Source organism: Diabrotica virgifera, chromosome 2 (genome assembly GCF_917563875.1).
Source record: "Diabrotica virgifera virgifera chromosome 2, PGI_DIABVI_V3a".
Taxonomy (NCBI): domain Eukaryota; kingdom Metazoa; phylum Arthropoda; class Insecta; order Coleoptera; family Chrysomelidae; genus Diabrotica; species Diabrotica virgifera.
In genome coordinates, this window is record NC_065444.1 from 163939524 (window position 1) to 163962626 (window position 23103).

At 34.1% G+C, this 23103-nt stretch overlaps 1 protein-coding gene across 1 annotated transcript; it reads right to left on the reverse strand.

The window, feature by feature from the left end:
* Nucleotides 1–15360: 15360 nt before the first annotated feature.
* LOC126880846 (E3 SUMO-protein ligase KIAA1586-like) lies at nucleotides 15361–17568 on the reverse strand. The gene has a single exon (XM_050644915.1). It carries the CDS (start codon nucleotides 17566–17568, stop codon nucleotides 15361–15363), a length of 2208 nt encoding a protein of 735 aa, XP_050500872.1.
* Nucleotides 17569–23103: the final 5535 nt, after the last annotated feature.

A 23103-nucleotide genomic window follows, 5' to 3' on the forward strand; every position in this document is an offset into this window, starting at 1 on the left:
CCTTAGAGAATGGTTTAACTGTAGTTCATTACAACTATTCAGAGCAGCAACCAACAAAGTGACCATAGCCATTATGATATCCAACCTCCGATAGGAGAGGGAACATTAAGAAGAAGAAAGAAACAAAATGGGGCTCCTATTTAAGATTTTAAAGTAATCCCCTACCCCACCTCTATGGGGGTCCTGTTTGGTGCTATTCGATAGATTTTTCAAAAATATTGAATACAGTTGAGTCCGTGAGTCTTTACCCGTGCGTCATCATTTAAAGCATACGAAATAAATCGGAAATCTATTTCACGCAACAACAACTGACAGAAAGTGGCTACTGTTCCGATTACGGGTTTTATTATAAAATTTGACGTTATCAAATATATAGAATGTCAAATGTAAGTTTTGCTTCAAAATTTTTGTGCAGAATTACAGCTACATTTGAAGTAGCTTAATAAATTCTTTTATTATTGAAGTTATACTTCTTTAGGCGCGATTGAGAGTAAAATTTCATAATACTGCGCGCATGCGCACACAGATAGTATTGCGTTTAGTTGCTAAATCTTTCAAGTTATGTATAAATATATCAGTGCAAGAAAAGTTGTGAAAATAATATATTAGTGTTTTTAGTAAATATATTTATTATAATTTTTGTGTCTTTGGATTTGTCTTCCTCGGGAGTAAGATGAGTATTATTAAAACATTTTATTGTATATTTATTATACTTCACCTTGTCTGTTTGTTACCGTGAATTGTCATTAGGTACGTCCGAACCGATACAGACACAGTCCTCGCAGCGTATTTGGTATAGCATTCGGCCAGAGATCGAGAGGTCTTGAGTTCGAATCCGGAGCAATTCTATACTTTTTTAAATTTTTTTGAAAGCGGTAAGCACAAAATTAGTTTGGTGTTTAAGAAAAATGAAAACAAACTGTTTAAAGTATATATATTGTTATATTTCTATTTGATATGAAAATTAAAATTTGATAATTATAAACAAAATTCAATTTAATATAAAATATTTTCAATTTTCTCAACCACGGGCATATAAATTTAGAACAACCTGTATACAACAAATTGTTATATTTAATTTTAAGAAGTGATTAAACGAAACTCGGGAAAATGCGCTTAGAATAAACAAAGTGAATGGCGCGTACCATTATCGTTGTTCGCGGAAGGTTCGATCATTAGCCTATGCTAAATAAGACTTAGTTGGAATCGATAATAGGTCATTATCGTTGTTCGCGGAAGGTTCGATCATTAGCCGGATGCTAAATAAGACTCAGTTGAAATAGAGAATAGGTCATTAAATTTTGTAAATAGTAGAAAGTAATTTTAGAATGGGAATTAACTATTTCTTTTTTGAAATCCATTAAGCATATTTAGAAAGATTAAAAATTTGTTTTGAAGAATACTGCGAATGAGAGTTGGTGGTGGAAGGTTGATTTGTGAATCTGGAAGGGATATTTAGAAAGGTGAATGACTGAAAAGAGAGATCAGAATGTTTTGAGCTGTCGAGAAGTGAAGTCCAGTAGTAGACGGTAGTGTACGGAGAGTGAGAAAAGCCGGTGTAGTTCCGTGAGTGTGGAGTATCTATCGTGGAACGAGAGGTAGGCCAGGTTGAGAGTAAAAGAACCTCCTTGAGCCAAGAGTGTCCCGGTAGCTGATTGCAGTTTCGAAAAAGGTAGAATACCGCATCACGACAGAAGCAGGAACGAGAGCTATACGAGCTAGTTTTCAAAGGAGAACATTACTGAAAGCCAGGACGAGGTTTTGATCGCAGCCAAGGATAGCAGGAAACGGGTCTTGTGTGAAGACATTCTCAGTTCACCAGAAAAAGGTCAGTCTCATTTGTTTGGACATGAATGTATGGGTTTTTCGTATTAAATACCACATTATAAATTAAAGAACATAAAAAATAATATCAGAAAAGCTTCATCAAACTTAAATAGAATTGTTGCTAATAAATCCTAATAGTTAAATGTTAATAAAAACTTTCAATTGGAAACCAAAAGGAAATAAGATTCCCATTTGTAAATGTTATGTTTAAGAATAATAAGATCTAGCAAATATTAAGCAGTGATTGCCATTTAAATAAAATAAACAATATTTTGATTATAATTGTAACCCATATATGTGTATTATTTTACTCTTTTCTTTCCTATCCCGATTAGGAACCATTGAGAAATACTTAGAAGCCACGTAAGTAAGTAATTAATTTTATAAAAAGCCCTGAGATTGAAAACATATTGATATGTGATCTGGTAAATTAATTAGATTATTATTAATGCATTGATTAAATTAAATGACATATAAGAATATTATCTAATATCAATAATCAAGATCACATCAACTGTCGTCCAACGTGGAAAGCATGGAAAAGTATTTCTAGTGGCAAATTTGAAGGATAGAAAGAGTAAAGCCGGTATTTGAAAATTTATATGCCTGTGGTAAAAAGTGAGATACTTACATTTGATAACATAAAATTTTAGATCTCTTTAGGTACAAATTTACATAACTGATTTAATATTTTATTTTTACGATATTTACATTTGATATATTTATTGACAATTTTATAATATTTGGGTGAGAAAAAGTCGTCTTGGTAACATACTAGTAAAATTTCATATTTGGCGGGGACAGTACTTCTTGAAAACAAATGTCTGTGACAAGAAGCCAAAGCAAAGACAACAAAAAACAAAAAGAACATTCAGACCCAGAAGATATTTTAGACACGACAATCATGGCATCAGAACAGCAAGAATTATCAGGAATAGATAAATTATTACAACTAATGCAACTCCAGTCACAAAAAATGGATAAAATGCAAGAAAATCAGGAAGAAACATAAAAAAAAATGGATGAATCACAACAAAAAATGGAACAGAAAATGGATAAAGTGGAGAAAAAAATGGATGACAATCAACAGGAAACAAAACAAGCGATAGAAGAGAACAATAAGAAAATAGAGGAACGCATAGAAAAGTATGAAATGAAAATTAAAGATCACATGCAAAAACAAGAAATGAGAATGAAGGACCACATGAAAGAACAAGAAATGAGAATTCAAAATAAAATGAAGGAGTTAACGAATTGCCAGAAAAAAGAAATGGAAAGTTTGGAAAACAAGTTGCAAAACGCTATTCAAGCAATCAGAGAAGAAATGGAAAGAAAGATTGCGGAAATCAATATTCAACAAAATGTAGGAGAAAGAAGAGAAATGGTTATACATAGCACATATGACGTGAAGATAAGGTTTGGCGGGGATGTAAGAAGATTACACCCAGTGCCATTCATAAATAGCCTGAAAAAGAAAATACAGCACATCGGAAATTTCGAAACAGCAAAAGAAACTATCAGAAACCATCTAAAATATGAAGCAAGCCTATGGTTCGATTGCAAAGAAGAAGAATTTGACAGTTGGCAACAATTTGAACAAAAATTTTTGAATTATTTCTGGGGAAAAGTCCAACAATTGGAAATTAACAAGGAATTGCAAAATGGGAAATACAATGATAGGATGGGTATATCAGAAAGGACATATGCATTACAAATTTACTATAACGCAAAACATTTACAATATAATTACTCATCGGAACAATTAGTCGAACTTATTGCAAGACATTTCGAAGAAACGCTGGAAGACCATATCACATTGCAAAACTACAAAGACATAGATAGTTTATGCCAATTCCTACAAATAAGAGAATCACGTTTAAGAGAAAGAAAATCAAGAAGGTCGCGAGAAGATTACAGGCCCCCAGAAACACAGGATTACAGAGATAGAAATCAAAATAGGAGGGACTATACAAGACGAGATGTTAATCCCAGAAGGGAAAACGAAAATAGAGACAACGGAAGAGGAAATTATGAACAAAGAAATAGGCAATGGAATGAGGACAGAAATCGAGAATACCAGAGTAGAAACATCACACGCTCAAATCAAGAAAACAGAAATAATGGTAGACAAAATGAACAGGGATATCGAGAAAACCGAAACAGATCCGACAGACCAAGAGAAAATAGAAGAGGAGTAAATAATACCCAGACAGATGAATATGACGGAGAGAGACATTATGACGAAAATATAAACAACGATGAGCAACCGGCGTCTTTTCACGACGGCGCTCACTAAAAACCAAAAATCAAACAGGAATCTTTTGTAACCCCAAGGAGTTTATTAAATTGGCAAGAAACAACGAAAAGAAAAATGGAGTTAATTTAAAATTTGTGAATGGATTTATCAACGAGAAACCAATTAAAATTATGATAGATACTGGATCTGAAATAACATTGGTCAACAGAAAACTAATAGAAGAAGTTAACTTAACAAATTTAATTTACAAAATACCTAGGGTAAATTTAGTGGGCGCAAACAAACGGACATTGGCAACTATAAATGAAGGCATACGAGTAATGGTACGACTGGGTAAGAAGATGTATGCACTACAATGTGTAATAATGCCAAACATGTCACATGACATGATAGTAGGAGTTGACGAATTGGCAGAAAAACATGTAGTGATAGATTTTAAAAATAATACGATGAATCTAACAGAAGAAAAAGAAGAAGAACAGGACAAGGAACAGGAGAAACAAAATACGGACGAATCAGGTAAAGAACAAACAGTGGAAATGAATTTGGCAACGAAGCAAGGACAAAGAAGAAAAGGGAGAAAAAGTCAGAAAAAGACAAAAGAAAATGAAACCTGTGGCTCCTCAAAAGAAGAGTTGAGCCCAGAAGAAGAAAAATTGAGAGTATCAAAAGCAAAAGAAAACTGGGATTCCTCAAAAGAAGAGATGAGCTCAGGAGAAGAAGAAATAAAGCTAACAAATGAAAGCGAAAAAGATATGATCGAAACAGTGGCATTTGAAGAGGAGGCATATGAAAACGAGGATGCAGAATACACGGTAAAAGTATGTGAAAAATCTGAGGAAAAAGACAGAAGATTGATATGGGAAAAAGGGAAAGACAACATAATAGCCGACACTCTAACACAGGATGAGGACACTGAAAATAAGGAAACAATTACTCTACAGGTGGGACTAATTAGAGTAATACAAGAAGAAAGGGTATAAGACGTAGATTAAAGTACGGAAATATACAGGTAGTTGGTTTTGCCTCGAGAAAATTTATTTAAAAATGCAGATAAATTTTATCGAATACAAGGCGGGGATTTGTTATATTTCTATTTGATATGAAAATTAAAATTTGATAATTATAAACAAAATTCAATTTAATATAAAATAAAACAACCTGTATACAACAAATTGTTATATTTAATTTTAAGAAGTGATTAAACGAAACTCGGGAAAATGCGCTTAGAATAAAAAAAGTGAATGGCGCGTACCATTATCGTTGTTCGCGGAAGGTTCGATCATTAGCCTATGCTAAATAAGACTTAGTTGGAATCGATAATAGGTCATTATCGTTGTTTGCGGAAGGTTCGATCATTAGCCGGATGCTAAATAAGACTCAGTTGAAATAGAGAATAGGTCATTAAATTTTGTAAATAGTAGAAAGTAATTTTAGAATGGGAATTAACTATTTCTTTTTTGAAATCCATTAAGCATATTTAGAAAGATTAAAAATTGGTTTTGAAGAATACTGCGAATGAGAGTTGGTGGTGGAAGGTTGATTTGTGAATCTGGAAGGGATATTTAGAAAGTAGGTGAATGACTGAAAAGAGAGATCAGAATGTTTTGAGCTGTCGAGAAGTGAAGTCCAGTAGTAGACGGTAGTGTACGGAGAGTGAGAAAAGCCGGTGTAGTTCCGTGAGTGTGGAGTATCTATCGTGGAACGAGAGGTAGGCCAGGTTGAGAGTAAAAGAACCTCCTTGAGCCAAGAGTGTCCCGGTAGCTGATTGCAGTTTCGAAAAAGGTAGAATACCGCATCACGACAGAAGCAGGAACGAGAGCTATACGAGCTAGTTTTCAAAGGAGAACATTACTGAAAGCCAGGACGAGGTTTTGATCGCAGCCAAGGATAGCAGGAAACGGGTCTTGTGTGAAGACATTCTCAGTTCACCAGAAAAAGGTCAGTCTCATTTGTTTGGACATGAATGTATGGGTTTTTCGTATTAAATACCACATTATAAATTAAAGAACATAAAAAATAATATCAGAAAAGCTTCATCAAACTTAAATAGAATTGTTGCTAATAAATCCTAATAGTTAAATGTTAATAAAAACTTTCAATTGGAAACCAAAAGGAAATAAGATTCCCATTTGTAAATGTTATGTTTAAGAATAATAAGATCTAGCAAATATTAAGCAGTGATTGCCATTTAAATAAAATAAACAATATTTTGATTATAATTGTAACCCATATATGTGTATTATTTTACTCTTTTCTTTCCTATCCCGATTAGGAACCATTGAGAAATACTTAGAAGCCACGTAAGTAAGTAATTAATTTAATAAAAAGCCCTGAGATTGAAAATATATTGATATGTGATCTGGTAAATTAATTAGATTATTATTAATGCATTGATTAAATTAAATGACATATAAGAATATTATCTCATATCAATAATCAAGATCACATCAATATATTTTTAAGAAATCATCTAATAGAAGTATAACTTCTTACGTGCGTACAAAGTACACATACATTCTTTTTATTGATTAATAAATAAATAAACAATTTATAAAAATATTCAATAAAATATTTTATTTTTGTTATTTTATTCACTTTGACGGAAATCTAAACACAATCATTTCTTTACTGTGTGAATGACGTTAGCTTTGTATGTTTTAAATATTAATTGCCAAAATATAATTATTTACCTTAACATTTCAAAGCCCAATATAAAATTAGTTGTGAAAATAACTGTTTGTGTAATATAAAGAAACTTCAAAACGCAAAAATTCGACAAAAACCGCAAAAAATTTAACTGACTGACAGCCATAAAAGTAAACAAAGCAGAAACGTCAAACAAATTGTGCTTAAAATATGAAAACATACGGAATTGTCTTTTTTGTACCTATCTCTTTTCAATGCACTGAGTCTAGATGGTTCATAAAAATAACATATATTTTTACTTAATAACAAACGGCAGCTGGTTTGTCATGAGTTTCATGCGTGGAAGAGAATGATGCTAGATAAAAAGTATGTGTTTTATCTCGCCAGGTATTAATGACGCACGGGTAAAGACTCGCGGACTCAACTGTACATACATGTATTTTTAGTTTTTCAATCTGACGTTTATTTCGTGAAATATATCGGGGTTCGAATTTAAAATTTAAAATTTACCCCCCACCCCTCTCCGTGGGGGGTCGTGTTCGATATCATTCGATAGATTGTTGAAAAATATTGAACATTTATTTTTTAGATATCCGATATGACGTTCATTTCGCGAAATTTTCTCTTTTTTTTTGAAGCTTTTTGGCTCGCCCATTTCCTTACTCAAGTCGTTACTTGCTCAAATGGACATATTTTTGAAATCTACACTGTTTGACATGTACTTAACTTACCTATCTTAATTTGACGAGTTCAAGATTTTCTAAGGATAGATTTTTTTCGGACCCCCGTTAACGAACTTTTCTGTATTAAGAGCCAATATATGGAAGAGGTACATTTACAGGGTACAAGATTTCTCCCCATGTGATAATCTGACGCGCTCGAGTAACTGCAAAAATCTCCTCTTGGGTTCCTTTACCAATACAATAATTTAAGGAATCAGACCCCGTGCTGCCGTGCTCTAAGGCTGCTATTATCGGAAAAATTCAAAGGACTTAATTAACTTTAAATACTCAATATACACTTGAAACTTAAAAAAATATGGCGGTGTAGTTAAACAGAACAGCATATTTTGTAGGATCTATTACCCGTAAACTGAGCCTCCCTGTCACAGTTTTCGATGAAACTGAGTCACTAAAAATGACTCTGAAACTATTTTCTATTAAAGAAAAGTACTAAGGTGTATGTATGAAGCGGTGAATGATAGCGAGAAGTGGAAAAGACGATACAACTTTATAAAATATACCAGGAATTAAAATACATTAAGATATGATATCTAGGACAGGAAGGATACGTAATGCGGATGGAAAAAACTCACAGCTAGAAAAGCGCTCCTTGATAAATCTATTGGAGAGAGAAGAAGAGGAAGCCCTAGAACAACGTTCCTTGATAACTACGATGAATACATGAGATATGGGAGTGACATAGTATGTACTGTGACTTCTTTGAATATTTTTGTAATAAAACCCTACGTTTCGACCATACGGCTGCTCAGCGAGACGAGAGGTTGGCCGCACATCATTTCGCAGTGATGAATGCGAGTTCAATCCCCAGCCAGGTGAACGGAAAACAAAAAGGCTAACGCGTCAGTATAAAATTCACAAGAATCTGAAGCTCAGACTGGAATATGCGGGAGTCTGATCGGCCTGTGAGGGAGCAGTACGGCAAGGGATATGGGCTTGCGGCTCAATGATATTCCCTCATAGATCCATACAGGAAGGGCGTTGACGCCTAAATACCAGTGTATATAATATAAAGTATACGTGTAATAGTAGCCTATTAATTTTTCTCGTTTTATTATCTACTTCCTGCATGAAATACATGCCATACGGATTAGTGCCCAAGAATGTCTAAATCGAGACACTCGTAGGGCAAGAGTCTTCATTTTATCAGACAGCCAAGCTGCCTTAAAGGCTATAAAGTCATTTACTTGTGAGTCAAAGTTGGTTTGGGAATGTAAACAATCCCTTAAGAGGCTGGTGGAACGCAACAAAGTAACTTTGATGTGGGTGCCAGGTCACAAGGGAATTGCAGGAAATGAGGAAGCTGATAGCCTCGCAAAAGAAGAGGCCAATACCTCATTCCAAGTTTCAGAACCCTTCTGTGGACTGCCAGAAAGCCACATCAGAGAGGAACTCCGGACCTGGGAACTCAATCAACTACAACTATACTAGTCCAACACGCCAGGACAAAGGCAAGCAAAAAGGCTCATAAAGGTGTCGCCTAGTGCAACAAACCGCCTTCTCGAAATGAGTAAAAAAGATATAAAAATGGTCACTGGCATTCTCACTGGTCACTGCCCTCTGAGATATAATCTCAAAAAAATGGGCAAATCCGATAGTGAGAACTGTCGTTTCTGTGACAACGAAAAAGAAACGGCAGAACACATCCTATGCAATTGCGTAGCGCTGTTCGGCAAACGACTAAATTTCCTAGAAGAGGTCACCCTAACGCCCTCTGACATAGGAAACAAGTCACCTATAATGCTAATCAATTTCATCAGAAGTATTGGTATCCTAGAGTTTAACTAGAATAAGGTATGCACAAAAGATCTTTATAGGTCGAAGTGCTGAGAGGCTCCATAGCCTTAACGACCTCACATAATCTAATCCAATAATCTAATCTACTTCCTGCATTACTTTACATGAATCGTTCCATTGTTGTGTTCAATTTTATTATTTTGCTTGAATTATAGAAAGATTGATGTTCACTTATTCAATTACATTTAATGGTATTTAATTTCACCCAAATTAAATATTTTACATTCACAAAGTATAAAGTATGATATAATTATAATCCGTTATTCATTCATATCCAAAATCGACAAGGAAAATAATTCTCTGTAGCTAGCTGTATACCATTTATTACAAACATTTATTTAGTAAAATCCTCTATAAAAGGTATATATTTATTAAAAATCCCTTAAAGGGTTACATCACAATCACAGAACGTTTTAGATCTAACGAGATCATTATCAGTGTTGTCAACAGGTTTATACATCTTGAGCCACCATAATCTGTGGGTAAAAACCCTTTAAAGGAGTATAATTATGAAAAATTTACATTGTTATGTTTAACATGTTTTCTGATCATCTGTCAGCTCTGGTGAAAAGCCTATAAGAGAACAGTGAAACAAGAATAAGAATTGAAAACCATAAGTCCGATCCTTTTAAAATAGGTAGAGGAGTCCGACAAGGATGTATTCTATCTCCAAGTCTTTTTAATTTCTATGGGGAATATATAATGAGAAAAGCACTCGACGAATGGACTGGCGGTATTTCTATCGCAGGAAAGAAGATCTTAAATCTCAGATATGCAGATGATACAACATTAATAACTGCATTGGAAGAAGAAATTTTCAGCCTGCTGCAGCTAGTGGAAGCCGAAAGCAATAGATGTGGTCTCAAGATCAATAAACAAAAAACAAAAATTATGATAGTAGATTATTCAAATTCACTACAGACAACAGGAGCCTTAGACCAGTTTGAAGTGGTTAACGAGTTCAATTATCTAGGATCCTTCATCAGTAATACAGGATCTTGTGAAACAGAAATACGTAGGAGAATAGGCATGGCCGAAAACGCTATGAGTCGATTATTGAAAATCTGGATAGATCGCTTCTTGTCGAAGAACACCAAAATAAGATTAGTACGTGCCTTAATTTTTCCCATATTTAATTACGGATCCAAAACATAAACAATGAAATCTGACGACAGAAAAAGGTTTGACGCCTTTAAAATGTGGTGCTGGAGAAGAATGCTTTGGATCTCATGGACGGCACACAGAACAAATCACTCAATCGTCCAAGAGCTTAATATTCAGACTCGACTTTCTTCTATTTGCCTCTCCACCGTCTTAAAATTTTTCGGCCATATAGCAAGAAGAAGTGATGATAATCTTGAAAGATTTATAATTTCGGGAAACGTTGAAGGGCGCAGAAGTAGAAGTCGCTCACCTACTCGATGGAGGGATCAATTACATAAAGCCAGTGGAAAAACATTCTCTGAATCCATGAGGGAAGCTCAGGACAGAAGCCGATGGAAAGAGGTAGTTGCTCGTATTATAGGGAATCACGAGACTCAGCAATGAGGAAACGACTGAGGAGGAGGAGGAAAAGTGTTGGTTAAAATTATCCTATATATGGGACCAGGCATCACAGGACTACCCACGTGGGTTGCTCAAGTCCAAAGATTTGTCCGCACATTATGGACGATAGAGTTGCTAATTAACGTCCGTAATGTGAGGACATATTCGCCGGATTTAAGCAACCCAAATGGGGAGTCCTGTGATGCCTGGTGGTATATCCAAGTCAATTTTAACCACCACTTTTAATTAAACATAACAATGTAAAGTTGTCATAGCTGTACTACTTTTAAGTGGTTTACCCACATAGTTTGGTTGCTCAGCATGTTATAAACCTGTTAACAAACAATGATGATCCATTAATAGGACCCTTTAAAGGACTTTTAATAAATACATACAAACATTTTATAATGGTAGGGGAGCCCAAGCGGGGATTTTTGCAGTTACTCGAGCGCGTCAGATTATCATATGGGGAGAAACCTGGTACCCTGCAAATGTACCCCTACCATATATTGACTCTTAACACAGGGGAGTTCGTTAAGGGTGGCCCGAAACAAAAATCTATCCTTAAAAAAACTCGAAATTGTCAGATTAAGTTAAGGACGGTTAAGTACATGCAAAAGAGTGTATATTTCAAAAATCTGACGATTTGAGCCGGGTGTAAGGAAATGAATGAGTCCCAAAGTTTCTCAAGAAAAAAAGCAAATATTTTGCGAAATTAATGCCAGATCGAAAAACTAAAAAATTTGTGCTCAATACCTTTTAAAAGTCTATCGAATGATTCCAAACACGACTTCCCACGGAGAGGGGTGATGGGTAAATTTAATATTTTAAATACGAATCCCGCGATATTTCGTGAAATGAGCATCAGATCGAAAAATTGTAAAATACACTTATTTAATATTTTTAAAAAATATATCGAATGGCACCAAACACGACCCCCCACGGAGGTCAGGTGGGGGTTACTCTAAAATCTTAAATAGGAGCATTCATTTTTTATTGCAGATTTGGATTCCTTGCGAAAAAATAAGTAACTTTTATTCGAAACATTTTTTCGAATTATGCATAGATGGCATTATAATCGGAAAAAACGATTGTTGGAAATGGAAAATTAAATTAAAAAATGGCAAGCGCCCACTAAAATGAAAAAATTGACTTAACTTTTTTTGGTTTTAAGACCTACTCTTCACAACCCATTAGGTCCCCATAAAGCTCGAGTGACTGCACATTTAGCATACTTTGCTCCCCTACCATAAATAGTCCTAAGGATTTTCTCAGGTCACTGAAATATCCAGAAAGCTGACAACTTTTTTTATTTATTTTAGGCCTATAGGAAGAAAATCTACCTTGTTTCCTGCCTAGAGTTCGGAGCCGTCTTTAATTCTTCTTCTTCTTCTTTTTCTGGTAGTACTACAACCCGGGGTGGGTCTTGGCTAACTGCACAACTCGCTTCCATCTCGAACGGTCGTTTTTCTCGTTTTTTAATTATTAACAATTTAGTGCTAAAACGCGATTTTTCGATTTTTTGCACCCTCTTAAAAAGCCGAATAGTTCACATAAAATTACAAAATTTGATTTTTTAGAACATTGAAAAAGTTTTAAAATGTCGATTTTTTAAATGTTAAAAGTCAATTTGGTCCTTCGTAAACTGCAAAATAAGTGAAAATCGATATTTGTTAATAACTTTTACTAAGACTAACTTACAAGGTTAGTGTTTCACCCAAAATTGGGTATTGGGGTACTTCACAAACCCTCAAAATTTGAGACCGATCCATTAATTAGTTTAAAAGTTATTCTATTTGTTTATCGCACAGACCAGTTTTTACAATAACAAGACAGAAAATAATAAAAAAGATAGGGTAATTTTACGGGTGCCAAATTACAGTAAAATACTTTACTATCAATATGAATTAAGAAAAGCTAAGAAAATTATTAATATTGTCAAAAATCCTAATGCCAATTTTTTTAAATTTTTGTAGTTTAGAAACATTTAGAATAAGTTTAAAAATTTTCCGTGGCAAAAATCCTGTTTTACATTCGAAGAGCCAATATTTTATCACGAATTGTCAAATAAAAAAAAATTAGCCTAGGTCAATTTTAGCCAAAGTTAGCCATGCGTTTTTTAAATTACTGCTAATTGGTTTATAATGATTAAGGAACCTCATTGAAGCCATTTTAAAGAATCGGATTTGTATTTTCTTTTAAAAATATTTGGATAAACATTGTACCTTCACAGCACCCTCTACGAATTTTGAAAAATGTGGTTCAAATGGTTACTAGGGGGAACCTACAAATCCACCGAGTTCAAATACGGAAAAAGAAATTTCAAACTAATAAAATTTCTATATCTCCGAATCTAGTCAATGGATTTTGATCTTTCGTTTTTTTAATTTGTATGTAATTTCTGCATACATTACAAATATGCAATTTATTATAAAATATATAAAGTGCAATCACTGAAGGTGGATATGAGCTATTACCTCCGATTTCGTTGAACCTCCATCAATTTGCATGAAAATTGGTGAGTGGTTAGAGGATATCTCAAGGAACAAAAGCGACATTGTGTCAACTTGCGCTTTTCCCCTGGGGGTGGATGTTATCTCTCCTCGGGGGTGAAAATTATATTATTAAAAATATCCCCACAATTCGATAGAGGGACAAATTATAAGCAAAATTTGTTATATAAAGTTATTAAAATAATTCAAAACTTTTGAATTATTAAAGATCAAAGATTTTAATTTTTCGTGAGAAAAATGCATGTTTTTAACCGATTTTTCATAAATAACTCAAAAACTATAAGTTTTTACAAAAAAAGATATTATCATCAAAATTGAGGCTAATAAAAAATCAAATAAACTTCTTAATAGAAAAACCTTTCAATGTTAAGTAAAAGTAAGTAATAGGTAATTGAATGTATATTTTTTTCATCGAGTACCCAAATCTAAGTATTCAAGCTTAAATACCGGGAAAATGTTGCATTTTATAACATAAACTTATTAAACATTTGTCAAAGTTCTTAGAAATATCTATCAAATAAGCCCTCGAACAAGTTGATAGCATTAAAATGTATTCACCAAAAATGTTTCAAAATTTATCTTTTAAAAATTTTTCCAAAAAATGTTATTGTTTTTTTGTAAATAACTCCGTTAATTTTTAAGATATCAGGTTCACCTGAAAACTAATTAAAATTTGATTCCAAGAGCTATTAAAAAACGTCAAATTTAGTCATTTAAATATCTTACTTTTTTTAAAAATAAAAGGTTAAATGGCCCCGGTTACATGGTTCTCGCAGCAAAATTTAAAATTTAAACGTTTCTATCTCGGTTATTTTTTACTCTATGGAAATAGTAGAATAGGTAAAGTATTTGGAACAGAAGAAACTAAAAATTTAGTTATATATCATTTTTTCCGTATACTGAGTAAATTTGGAGTTATTATCAAAAGAAAATGAAAAGTAGGATAATTTTAAAAATTCTGATTTTTTAAATTATATCTTTTTTTTTTCAAAAATATGCATTCTAAACCGGTCAAAATTGTTGAAATTATTAACTATGTTAACCTTAAGAAATTCTTGTGAGAATTACTACAAATTTTAATTTTTGTGGAAATGGCGTATGTTTTATTTTTCACTTTTTCATAAAAAATCGAAAGCGTGGTTTAATTTTCATCATAACTTACTTAATTTTGACCCTATTAACTTCTACTAGAGCTCATTGGATAGGTACTCCGAAGTACTTTGAGAAGTGTTTTACAAGTATATTCTATAAAATGCATCGTTTTCCCGTTATGTAAGCTTGAATATTTAGATTTGAGTACTCGTCGAAAAAAATATAGATTCAATTACCCATAACTCACTTTGAAATAACATTAGTTTAGTTCTTTAAGTGGGAAGTGTATTAAAGTTTTTATTATCTTTAATTTTGGTAATTATAACTTTTTTACAAAAGCTTACAGTTTTTGGGTAATACGCAGTGGTGTAGTGGTAAAATTAGCTGTGCCGGAGCTATACCTCTACCGGAAAATTTTTGAAAATTAGCCTACTACCCAAATCGTGAGTTTTAAGGCCCTTTGGCAAATGTTTTGAAAAGTTTAATAATTAAACTAATTAATGATCTTTTAGAGTGATAGTAGTTACAGTAGGGCCTCCTACACATTCTCCTCCAAAGAATAATTTTAACTTTAAAATATGGTAAGACTTTCTTAAGGTAACTGTTTTTAAGGTATCAAACCATAATCATCTACCTTAAAAACTCTATAATTTAAGTTGGAAGCCTTGCTGACAAAAATTAAAAAAACACTGGTGTAAGTTAGGCAAATATTGTAAATGACTAAGTTTTCATTTTCAGTAGTATTAATTTATTATTGTGAAAAAATACACCCACAAGTTACATTAGTATATATATTTTTTATTATTTAACACACACAAACATTATAATCTGTGCCAAAAAAATTAAGAATTATTTGAAAAAACTACATACAGTACAAATAACTTGTGTATTTAACAAAATACATATAATAAATACATCAGATTAATTATAACATACATACTCAAAGTAAGTGCCAAAATGCATCCTTCTTTGCGTTCTTTTTTGGGTTTTCTGCAACTCTTGTCCTGGAATCGTCTGCAGACCGGTGGCTCCTCAGCCATTTAGTGACGTACGTCTCAGGCTGCCATTCTTGGAGAGGTGGACCTTGGATTTTTATGAACATCAATGATGATACATGAGCAACAGTCAAAGCGTTTCTTGATGGTGTAACCATATTGTTCATACAACTGAAACCCCGTTCACAATCAGCTGAGCTGCAAGGTATTATTTTAGTGCAGTTTAACAGTTCTTGCAATCCATCAGGCACTTGTCGGCTGTTGTCCAAATAGTCTCTGTAGGCAGAGACAGCTTTGTTGACGTTCAATTTAAATCTCTTGCACAGTTGCTCTACTTGAGTTTGACCAAAACTTGGTGGAATGCAGGTTGGCCAATACTCAGGTTCTAATACTTTAAAAGAGTTTATAAGATCTTCATATTGGGCTTCCCCATCAAATGTGGTGACAAACATTCTTTGCTTTAGGTTATTTATAACACTAGAAATAAGTTGCTGTCCATTGAACGATACAATTTTTGGATTAGTTTTTAACACAACTGATGCAAAATTTCCTTCTTTTATGGCGATTTGTGCTTCCAGAACTTTCGTGCCTGGCTTCTCCTTTAAGTGCTCTAAATATCTTACGGATCTGTTTATCAGTTTGTCTGCATACACAATAGAAGTGTTTCTATTCTCTAAGCTCTCTGATAACAAAGCCAATTCAGCAAGAATGTCAAACATAAAGGCCAAGTTTAGTAGAAAACTCTGAGATGTTAGCCTATTTAATAAACCACTATATTTGCTTTTTTCAGTCGATGTTCTGTCAGGATCGTTTATGGCTTTAGAGAAATGGTTTGCCAAAGCTTGAAAGCCAAACCACACAGCCGAAACGGTACGAAAGCTACTGGCTACCCATCTTGTGCTCATCACTCTTCCGATTTTGTTCATCTGAATGTCAAGTTCTTGTGCACAGTCTTTTAACTCACGCTTGTTTTTTGGAGAGGCGCTGTACAGCGAGTACAGTTTGTCCATAAATATCTGGAAATGATTCACTCCGGCCACTTCGCTGACTGCGTCCCCAATAGCCAATTCCGATCTGTGATTTAAACAGTGCCAAACGATTATATCAGGGTACAAAGTTGAAAACCTCTTTGCCACTCCTAAGTGTTTCCCTAACATAACACTAGCCCCGTCACTTGTGAAAGAAACTAAGTTCTGTTTTAAATAACCATTGTCAAACCCATATTGTTCAAGGCACTTAAGTGTACTGTTAAAAACAGATTCGGCCCTTTGATCAGGAAGTTCAACTAGATCTAAGAACAAAATGTTAGGGGACTTTTCTTTACTTATTTCACACTTCAAATAAATTATGAGTACTGACTTTGAACTTATGCTGGTGGATTCATCAATAATGATAGAAATTTTCCCAGAAACTTCCTTAACCTTATTCAATATTCTTAACTTCATCTCTTTTGATATATGATCAATAATTTCTACAGCACTGTATCTTGAATGAAGGCCTACACCGATATCTACTCCATCGAATTCTAATAAACCGAAATGATCGTTATATGGTCGGTCGTTCTTAGCTATGTAGTAAGCTGACCTAAAAATAGCTTTAGTTGATTCCATGTGAGCTGTATTTGCAGAATCAACTAATTGCGTAATAGGATTTTTATGAGAGGATTCAACAATGGCCTGAGCAGTACTATGTGCTTTGGACTGTTTGTGCTCTATAATTTTTTTTCTAAGTGATTTGAGCTGGTTAGTTCGGTTTGAGCCGTAACAGCTAACTTGAAATGTGCGCCACTCATGACTTAAAGAAACGTGTTCTTTCTTAAAAGCACCCATAGTTGTGACTTCAAAACAAACTTTGCAGCCTAATTTACCTTCTTTGCAATCTATCCAAGGATAAGTTTCCTTCTTACGAGTCCACATCTCTTCTGTCCAAACGTCAGGCCATTTTGTTTCTTTTTCCTTATTCGTTGATGTGCTGGGTTCACTTATTTGTTCGTTTTTATTTAAAGAGTTTCCAATCGCTAATTCATCAACCGAAACAACATTGGATTTATCTTGCTTGGTTCCTTTAGGTAGGCCTAACGTGTTTAGTTCACGTTTCACCGACGCACTAAAAAATGAGGTTAAAGTTTTTTGTTTAGGTTTAGAGTTATCCATAGCGATACTACAGGTAGCTTATGTCAACAGATTTGGACGTTGGGCAAAGATAACACAACTATTAAAACTATTTCACCTCTTCCAGTAGGTATCCGCGACACGTAACGTAATAATTGGAGCAGAAACACTAAATTAATATACAGTGCACGTGCACTATGCAAAGCAGACGAGACGCAACTACAACTGAGCAGGATTAGCATGACCGGGTGGGCTGGAGATGCGCAGTAGCTACGGAGTGGATTTCAGTGGTGGGGGAAGCGACTCCGGCGACTCAGTCTGTTGCCGCTCTCACTGCCGTGTGTATCGCTCCAGTCTACAGTGTACAGGGCCAGCTCGCTCCGCTACCGCTCCTCGGGCGGGGCGCGGGTGATCGGAGCGTCGAGTGAGCTAGAGAGAAATCGAGGGGGAGAGGCGAGAGATAAGAAGGACACAATATTTCAATATTGTTGTGGCTATTCCTCCTTCCGTGGTGGGGGGAGGGTTGTGGTGACACGGACACGGTAGTGCTGGGCGCGGACCGCTGAGATGTCTATCCATCAACTATCCCGTCTGCCAGTCGCTCGCTCAACTTTTGCGCTTACAATTACGAACTACCTAATCGTAGCTGCGTATGCCTTAACTGATTAACCACGATAACTAACGTGTAAAAATTACTTAGTAAAGGACAAAACAATATTTTCTAAATAAAACAATTTCAGATCTATTTTTGTCCTATATAAAAAATTCGATTGAAAAAATCGTAGCCGGAGCGCCGCTCCCCCTTCAAAAGCTGTGCCGGAGCGACGCTCCGGACCGCTCCGGCTCCACTACACCACTGGTAATACGTGAAAAACAGCTTTAAAACATGTACTTTTTTCAAGAAAAAATAAAATTTTTGATATTTATTAACTCAAAAAGTATTGATTGATGTTAATAACTTTATATAACAAATTTTGCTTAGAAGTTGCCCCTCTATCGACTTGTGGTATTATTTTTAATAAAAAAAAATTCATCCCCGAGAAGGGGTGGCATCCATCCCCAGGGTAGAAGCGCAAGCTGGCATCATGTCACCTTTGTTCCTTGAGGTATCTTCTAACTACTCAACAATTTTCATGAAAATCAATGAAGGTTCAACGAAATCGGAGATGAACACCTTCAGTGACTTCACTAATAGACTATGTAATTAGTTTAAACAATTCTTGAAAAAATAATTTTCTTCTAAAAATCTAATTTTTTTAATAGTATCATTAAATACTCATAGAAAAAGTTAAAGTAAACTTTAATAAATAAATTATGTTCCAATTTCGATCTATCTCAATTTCATAATTTGTTCTACTTATAATTCAGAATTTTCTCTGTATCCTGTTCAAAGTACCAAGCCTTTGTCACAGTGACAGTTGACATACGTCTAAAGGCGGGAAATTTTGTAATGTAATGTAATGTTAATTTATACGTTTATATTGATAATTTTCAACTCTACTAATAGTTTCATCTCTTTTTACTTCACAATGTATTATGTTTTCCATATTTTGCGCCATTTTGTCGGTTATTAGCGCGCTCGTCACTGTATATGTTGTAATCCGTCAGTCAAGAATTTTAAGACAGTCTATTACCCGTTTTGAAACTATGCTTGTTGCCTGATTATGTCCTAAAAATACCTAAACCAGGTATTTATGGCACTCATTGGAAAACGATGGAGAACGATTAATCGGTATTTGCAGTTATATTTGGCCGCTTCATCTGTATATCGCAGATTCTGCATGTTGCTCTCTACACACTTTGCGTATTTGCGGATCCAAATTGGTGGAAATGTTAAAATTGCATATTTATTATATTATGCATATTTATTTAATGTAAGTGTTTGAGGTGAAATTTTAGAAACTGATAAAGTTTAAATTTTCATAGACTGAGGATATAGATCTGGATCCCGCGTACCAAAAAAGCTGATTAATAGCAAGCTGAAAATTTGTTAATAGCTTAACGGTGACTAGTCAGACAAACTTAGGCTTTAATTGTGGAACAATTGAAAAATTTGGAACGTCAGATTACGAAAACGTCCCATGTATTTTGTCGGACAGAACATCCAATTAATTTGTTACCCTCGCATTAAACTCGCATGCAAAAATCAGACTGCTATTACTAACCAACATGATTCCTGTTATTTGACATGTTCTTCGTGTTCCACTCATTAAAATGCCCAGTTGGTGATAAACAGCAGTCTGACGTTTGCATGACAGTTTAATGAAATGGTAACAAATCAATTGGAAGTTCTGTCCGACAAAACACATGGAACGTTTTCTTAGTCTGACGTTCCAAATTTTTAGCCGGTTCCACAATTAAAACTTCCCCTGTTCCAGTGTTCCCATACATCAAAGTTTGTCCGACTAGACACCGTTAGACTATTAACAAATTTTGAACTTGCTATTAATCAACTTTGTTTTGGTAGGTACGCGGGGTCCAGGTTTAATATTGATTTGATTAACAACCAACTGAAAATTCAAATATTTAGTGCTTTAATTATTACAAAACGCATTATCATCATTTTGCCTCCTAGCCTCCTAGCCTCCTTAAGAATTTCTCTTTAGTTGTCCCTATCCATTGCCTTCGTCCGCCAAATACGTATTCCCATATTTCTTATATCTTTATCGATGTTATCAAGGAATCTTGTTCTGGATGTTGCTCTTTTTATTTGGCTGATACATCTACCAAGAAGTGTTTTTATAGCTGGGTCAGTTTGTTATATCCACAAAACATGCCCTATCTACCTCAGAATTCCTATCATAATGTATTTTACGATATTTGGTTCCTGATATATTTATAAAGTTCGATTTTGTGTAGTCTTCTCGATATTCCATTGTCATTCACCGCTCCATAGACTCTTCATGTTTTCATTACTTTTTGTTAAGGGCCAGGTCTTTGAACCATATAAATGCTGGGCGTATTAAAAAATAAGTTGTTTCACTATAACTTTTCCCATGCGTCATGATTCATTTTCAAGCAAGTTGAATAAAAAAATAAACTGAACCGTATGCCGATGTGTAGTATAGGGCTTTTCATTCACAGCCATTTGTTTCGAGCTTCTGCCGTAGTTCGTATAATCCGTGTATATTAATATTATAAACAGATTATACAACATATGACAGAAGCTCGAAACAAATAACAATCGATGAAAAGCCCTATTGATACGTACTGTCACGAGTGTCAATGATAATCATTAGGAAATGGCTATTATCCCGTGAACGCATTTTATAAAGTTAATTTATTGAAGTGTTATTTAATCTTTTTTCACCATTGAGGAGATTGATGAACTCAATGTTAAACAGCTTGAATACCATAAAAAAGTCACAACAACAAAGTTATTATTGTCAATAAAATTTAATATTACCTTAGGTTCAGAAATACAAATAGTATGGTATAGTTAGAACCAAACCCAGACATCCAAAGTGAAAGTTATCCTCCAACACCAAACTGTTCTATATGGTCCACATAATGTTCAGAAAAACACCATTTTGAGCGTCGGGTTTGGGGGGGGGGGGGGAGAAATCTGCAAATTCGTAGTTTTTTAAGTTTTTCGTCAATATTTCTAAAACTAAGCGGTTAACCAAGAACAACCTTCTACACACAATTGTTACATTAAATTTAAAATAAAAAAGGCCCTATGCATAACCCTTCTAAAATGAACGGTTCCAAAGTTACGGAGGTAGTATTGCATAATTGGTCCAAAAAAAAGGCCTAATCCAGACATACAAAGTAAAAGTTTTCCTTCGACACCAAATTGTTCTATATGGTCCACATTATTGTTCAGTAAAAAGTTACACCATTTTCAGCGTCCGGTTTGGGGGGAGATGGGGGAGAAGTCGGTAAATTAGTAGTTTTTTAAGTTTTTCGTCAATATTTCTAAAACTATACTTTAGCGTAAGAAATGTTCTATAGAAAAATATTCTACATAAAATTTAAAACAAAAAAGGTTCTATACATAATTGTTATAAAATCAACGGTACCAGAGTTACGGAGGGTGAAAAGTGGAGGTTTTCGATATTTTTTATATATACCGATTTCTACCCCCTCTCCTCCCCAAACCCGACGCTCAAAATGGTGTGACTTTTTTCTGAACATTATGTGGACCATATAGAACAATTTGGTGTTGGAGGATAACTTTCACTTTGGATGTCTGGGTTTTTGGTATAGTTATATCATAAATATTGCCCCAAAAATATAAAAAGTATCGAAAACCTCGATTTTCACCCTCCGTAACTCTGGAACCGTTGATTTTATAACAATTATGTATAGAACATTTTTTGTTTTAAATTTCATGTAGAATATTCTTGTATATAAAATTGTTTACGCTACAGCATAGTTTTAAAAATATTGACGAAAAACCTAAAAAAACTACTAATTTACCGGCATCTCTCCCATCTCCCTCCCAAACCGGACGCTCAAAATGCTGTAACTTTTTACTGAACAATATGTGGACCATATAGAACATTTTGGTATTGGAGGAAAACTTTTACTTTGGATGTTTGGGATAGGCCTTTTTTGGGACCAGTTGTACTATACCACCTCCGTAATTTTGGAACCATTCATTTTAGAAAGATTATGCATAGGGTCTTTTTTATTTCAAGTTTAATGTATAACAATTTTGTATAGAGGGTTGTTCATGTTGAACCGCATAGTTTTAGAAATATTGGCGAAAAACTTAAAAAACTACGAACTTACCGATTTCTCCCCCTCTCCCCCCAAACGCGACGCTCAAAATGATGTGACTTTTTTCTGGACATTGTGTGGACCAATTTGGTGTTGAACAATTTGGTGTTGAAGGATAACTTTCACTTTGGATGTCTGGGTTATGCCATCTTTTGGATCAACTATACTATACTAAAAACTATCGAGTGAATTATATAAATAAACAATTAATATTTTTAATGCATCAAACGTTTTATTTGGGAAAACAGTGATACAAATGCAAATTTTTCACAAACCGAGTTATTAACACTACGATATTACTAATACTCGTCTTTGCCTGTTGACCCAAAACTCAGTATTGCAACTCTTCCTTTATTTAACGGAAATTATATTTTTATAAACAACCAAATAAACGTTACTGATAAACAAATAAAACTTTATTGATTTATAAAACCAAATAAATAATATATAAATGCAAATAAATCAATAAATCCATAAAAGAAAAAACATAAATCAATAATCTGTCACTGTCATTGAAAATTATAAACGTCAAAATTCGTAGGTTATACAAGACATTCGATATGGTTTATCCTTGTTAAACTTATTGTGATTTCTATGGAAAAGCGGCTTAATTTTGCGATACTAGTTTATGTGAGTTAAAAAGAGACCTTGTATAAAAAGTAGTTCGTGAATAATTTCGTGCATGGAAAAAGTTAGAGTGGAAGTACACATTGTTTTATAGAGTTTTATTTTTGTATTTCTAGATGTTACATACGAATCAATTATTTTCAATGGGAAATAAGCCACAATTTTACAAAAAAAAAAATGATTTTATTAACGTTTCGACGCCCAAGTCGGGTGTCATGGTCAAAA

Excerpts from the sequence above, each read along its gene's own strand:
- LOC126880846 (XM_050644915.1), bottom strand. The coding sequence starts at position 17,568 with ATGGATAACTCTAAACCTAAACAAAAAACTTTAACCTCATTTTTTAGT.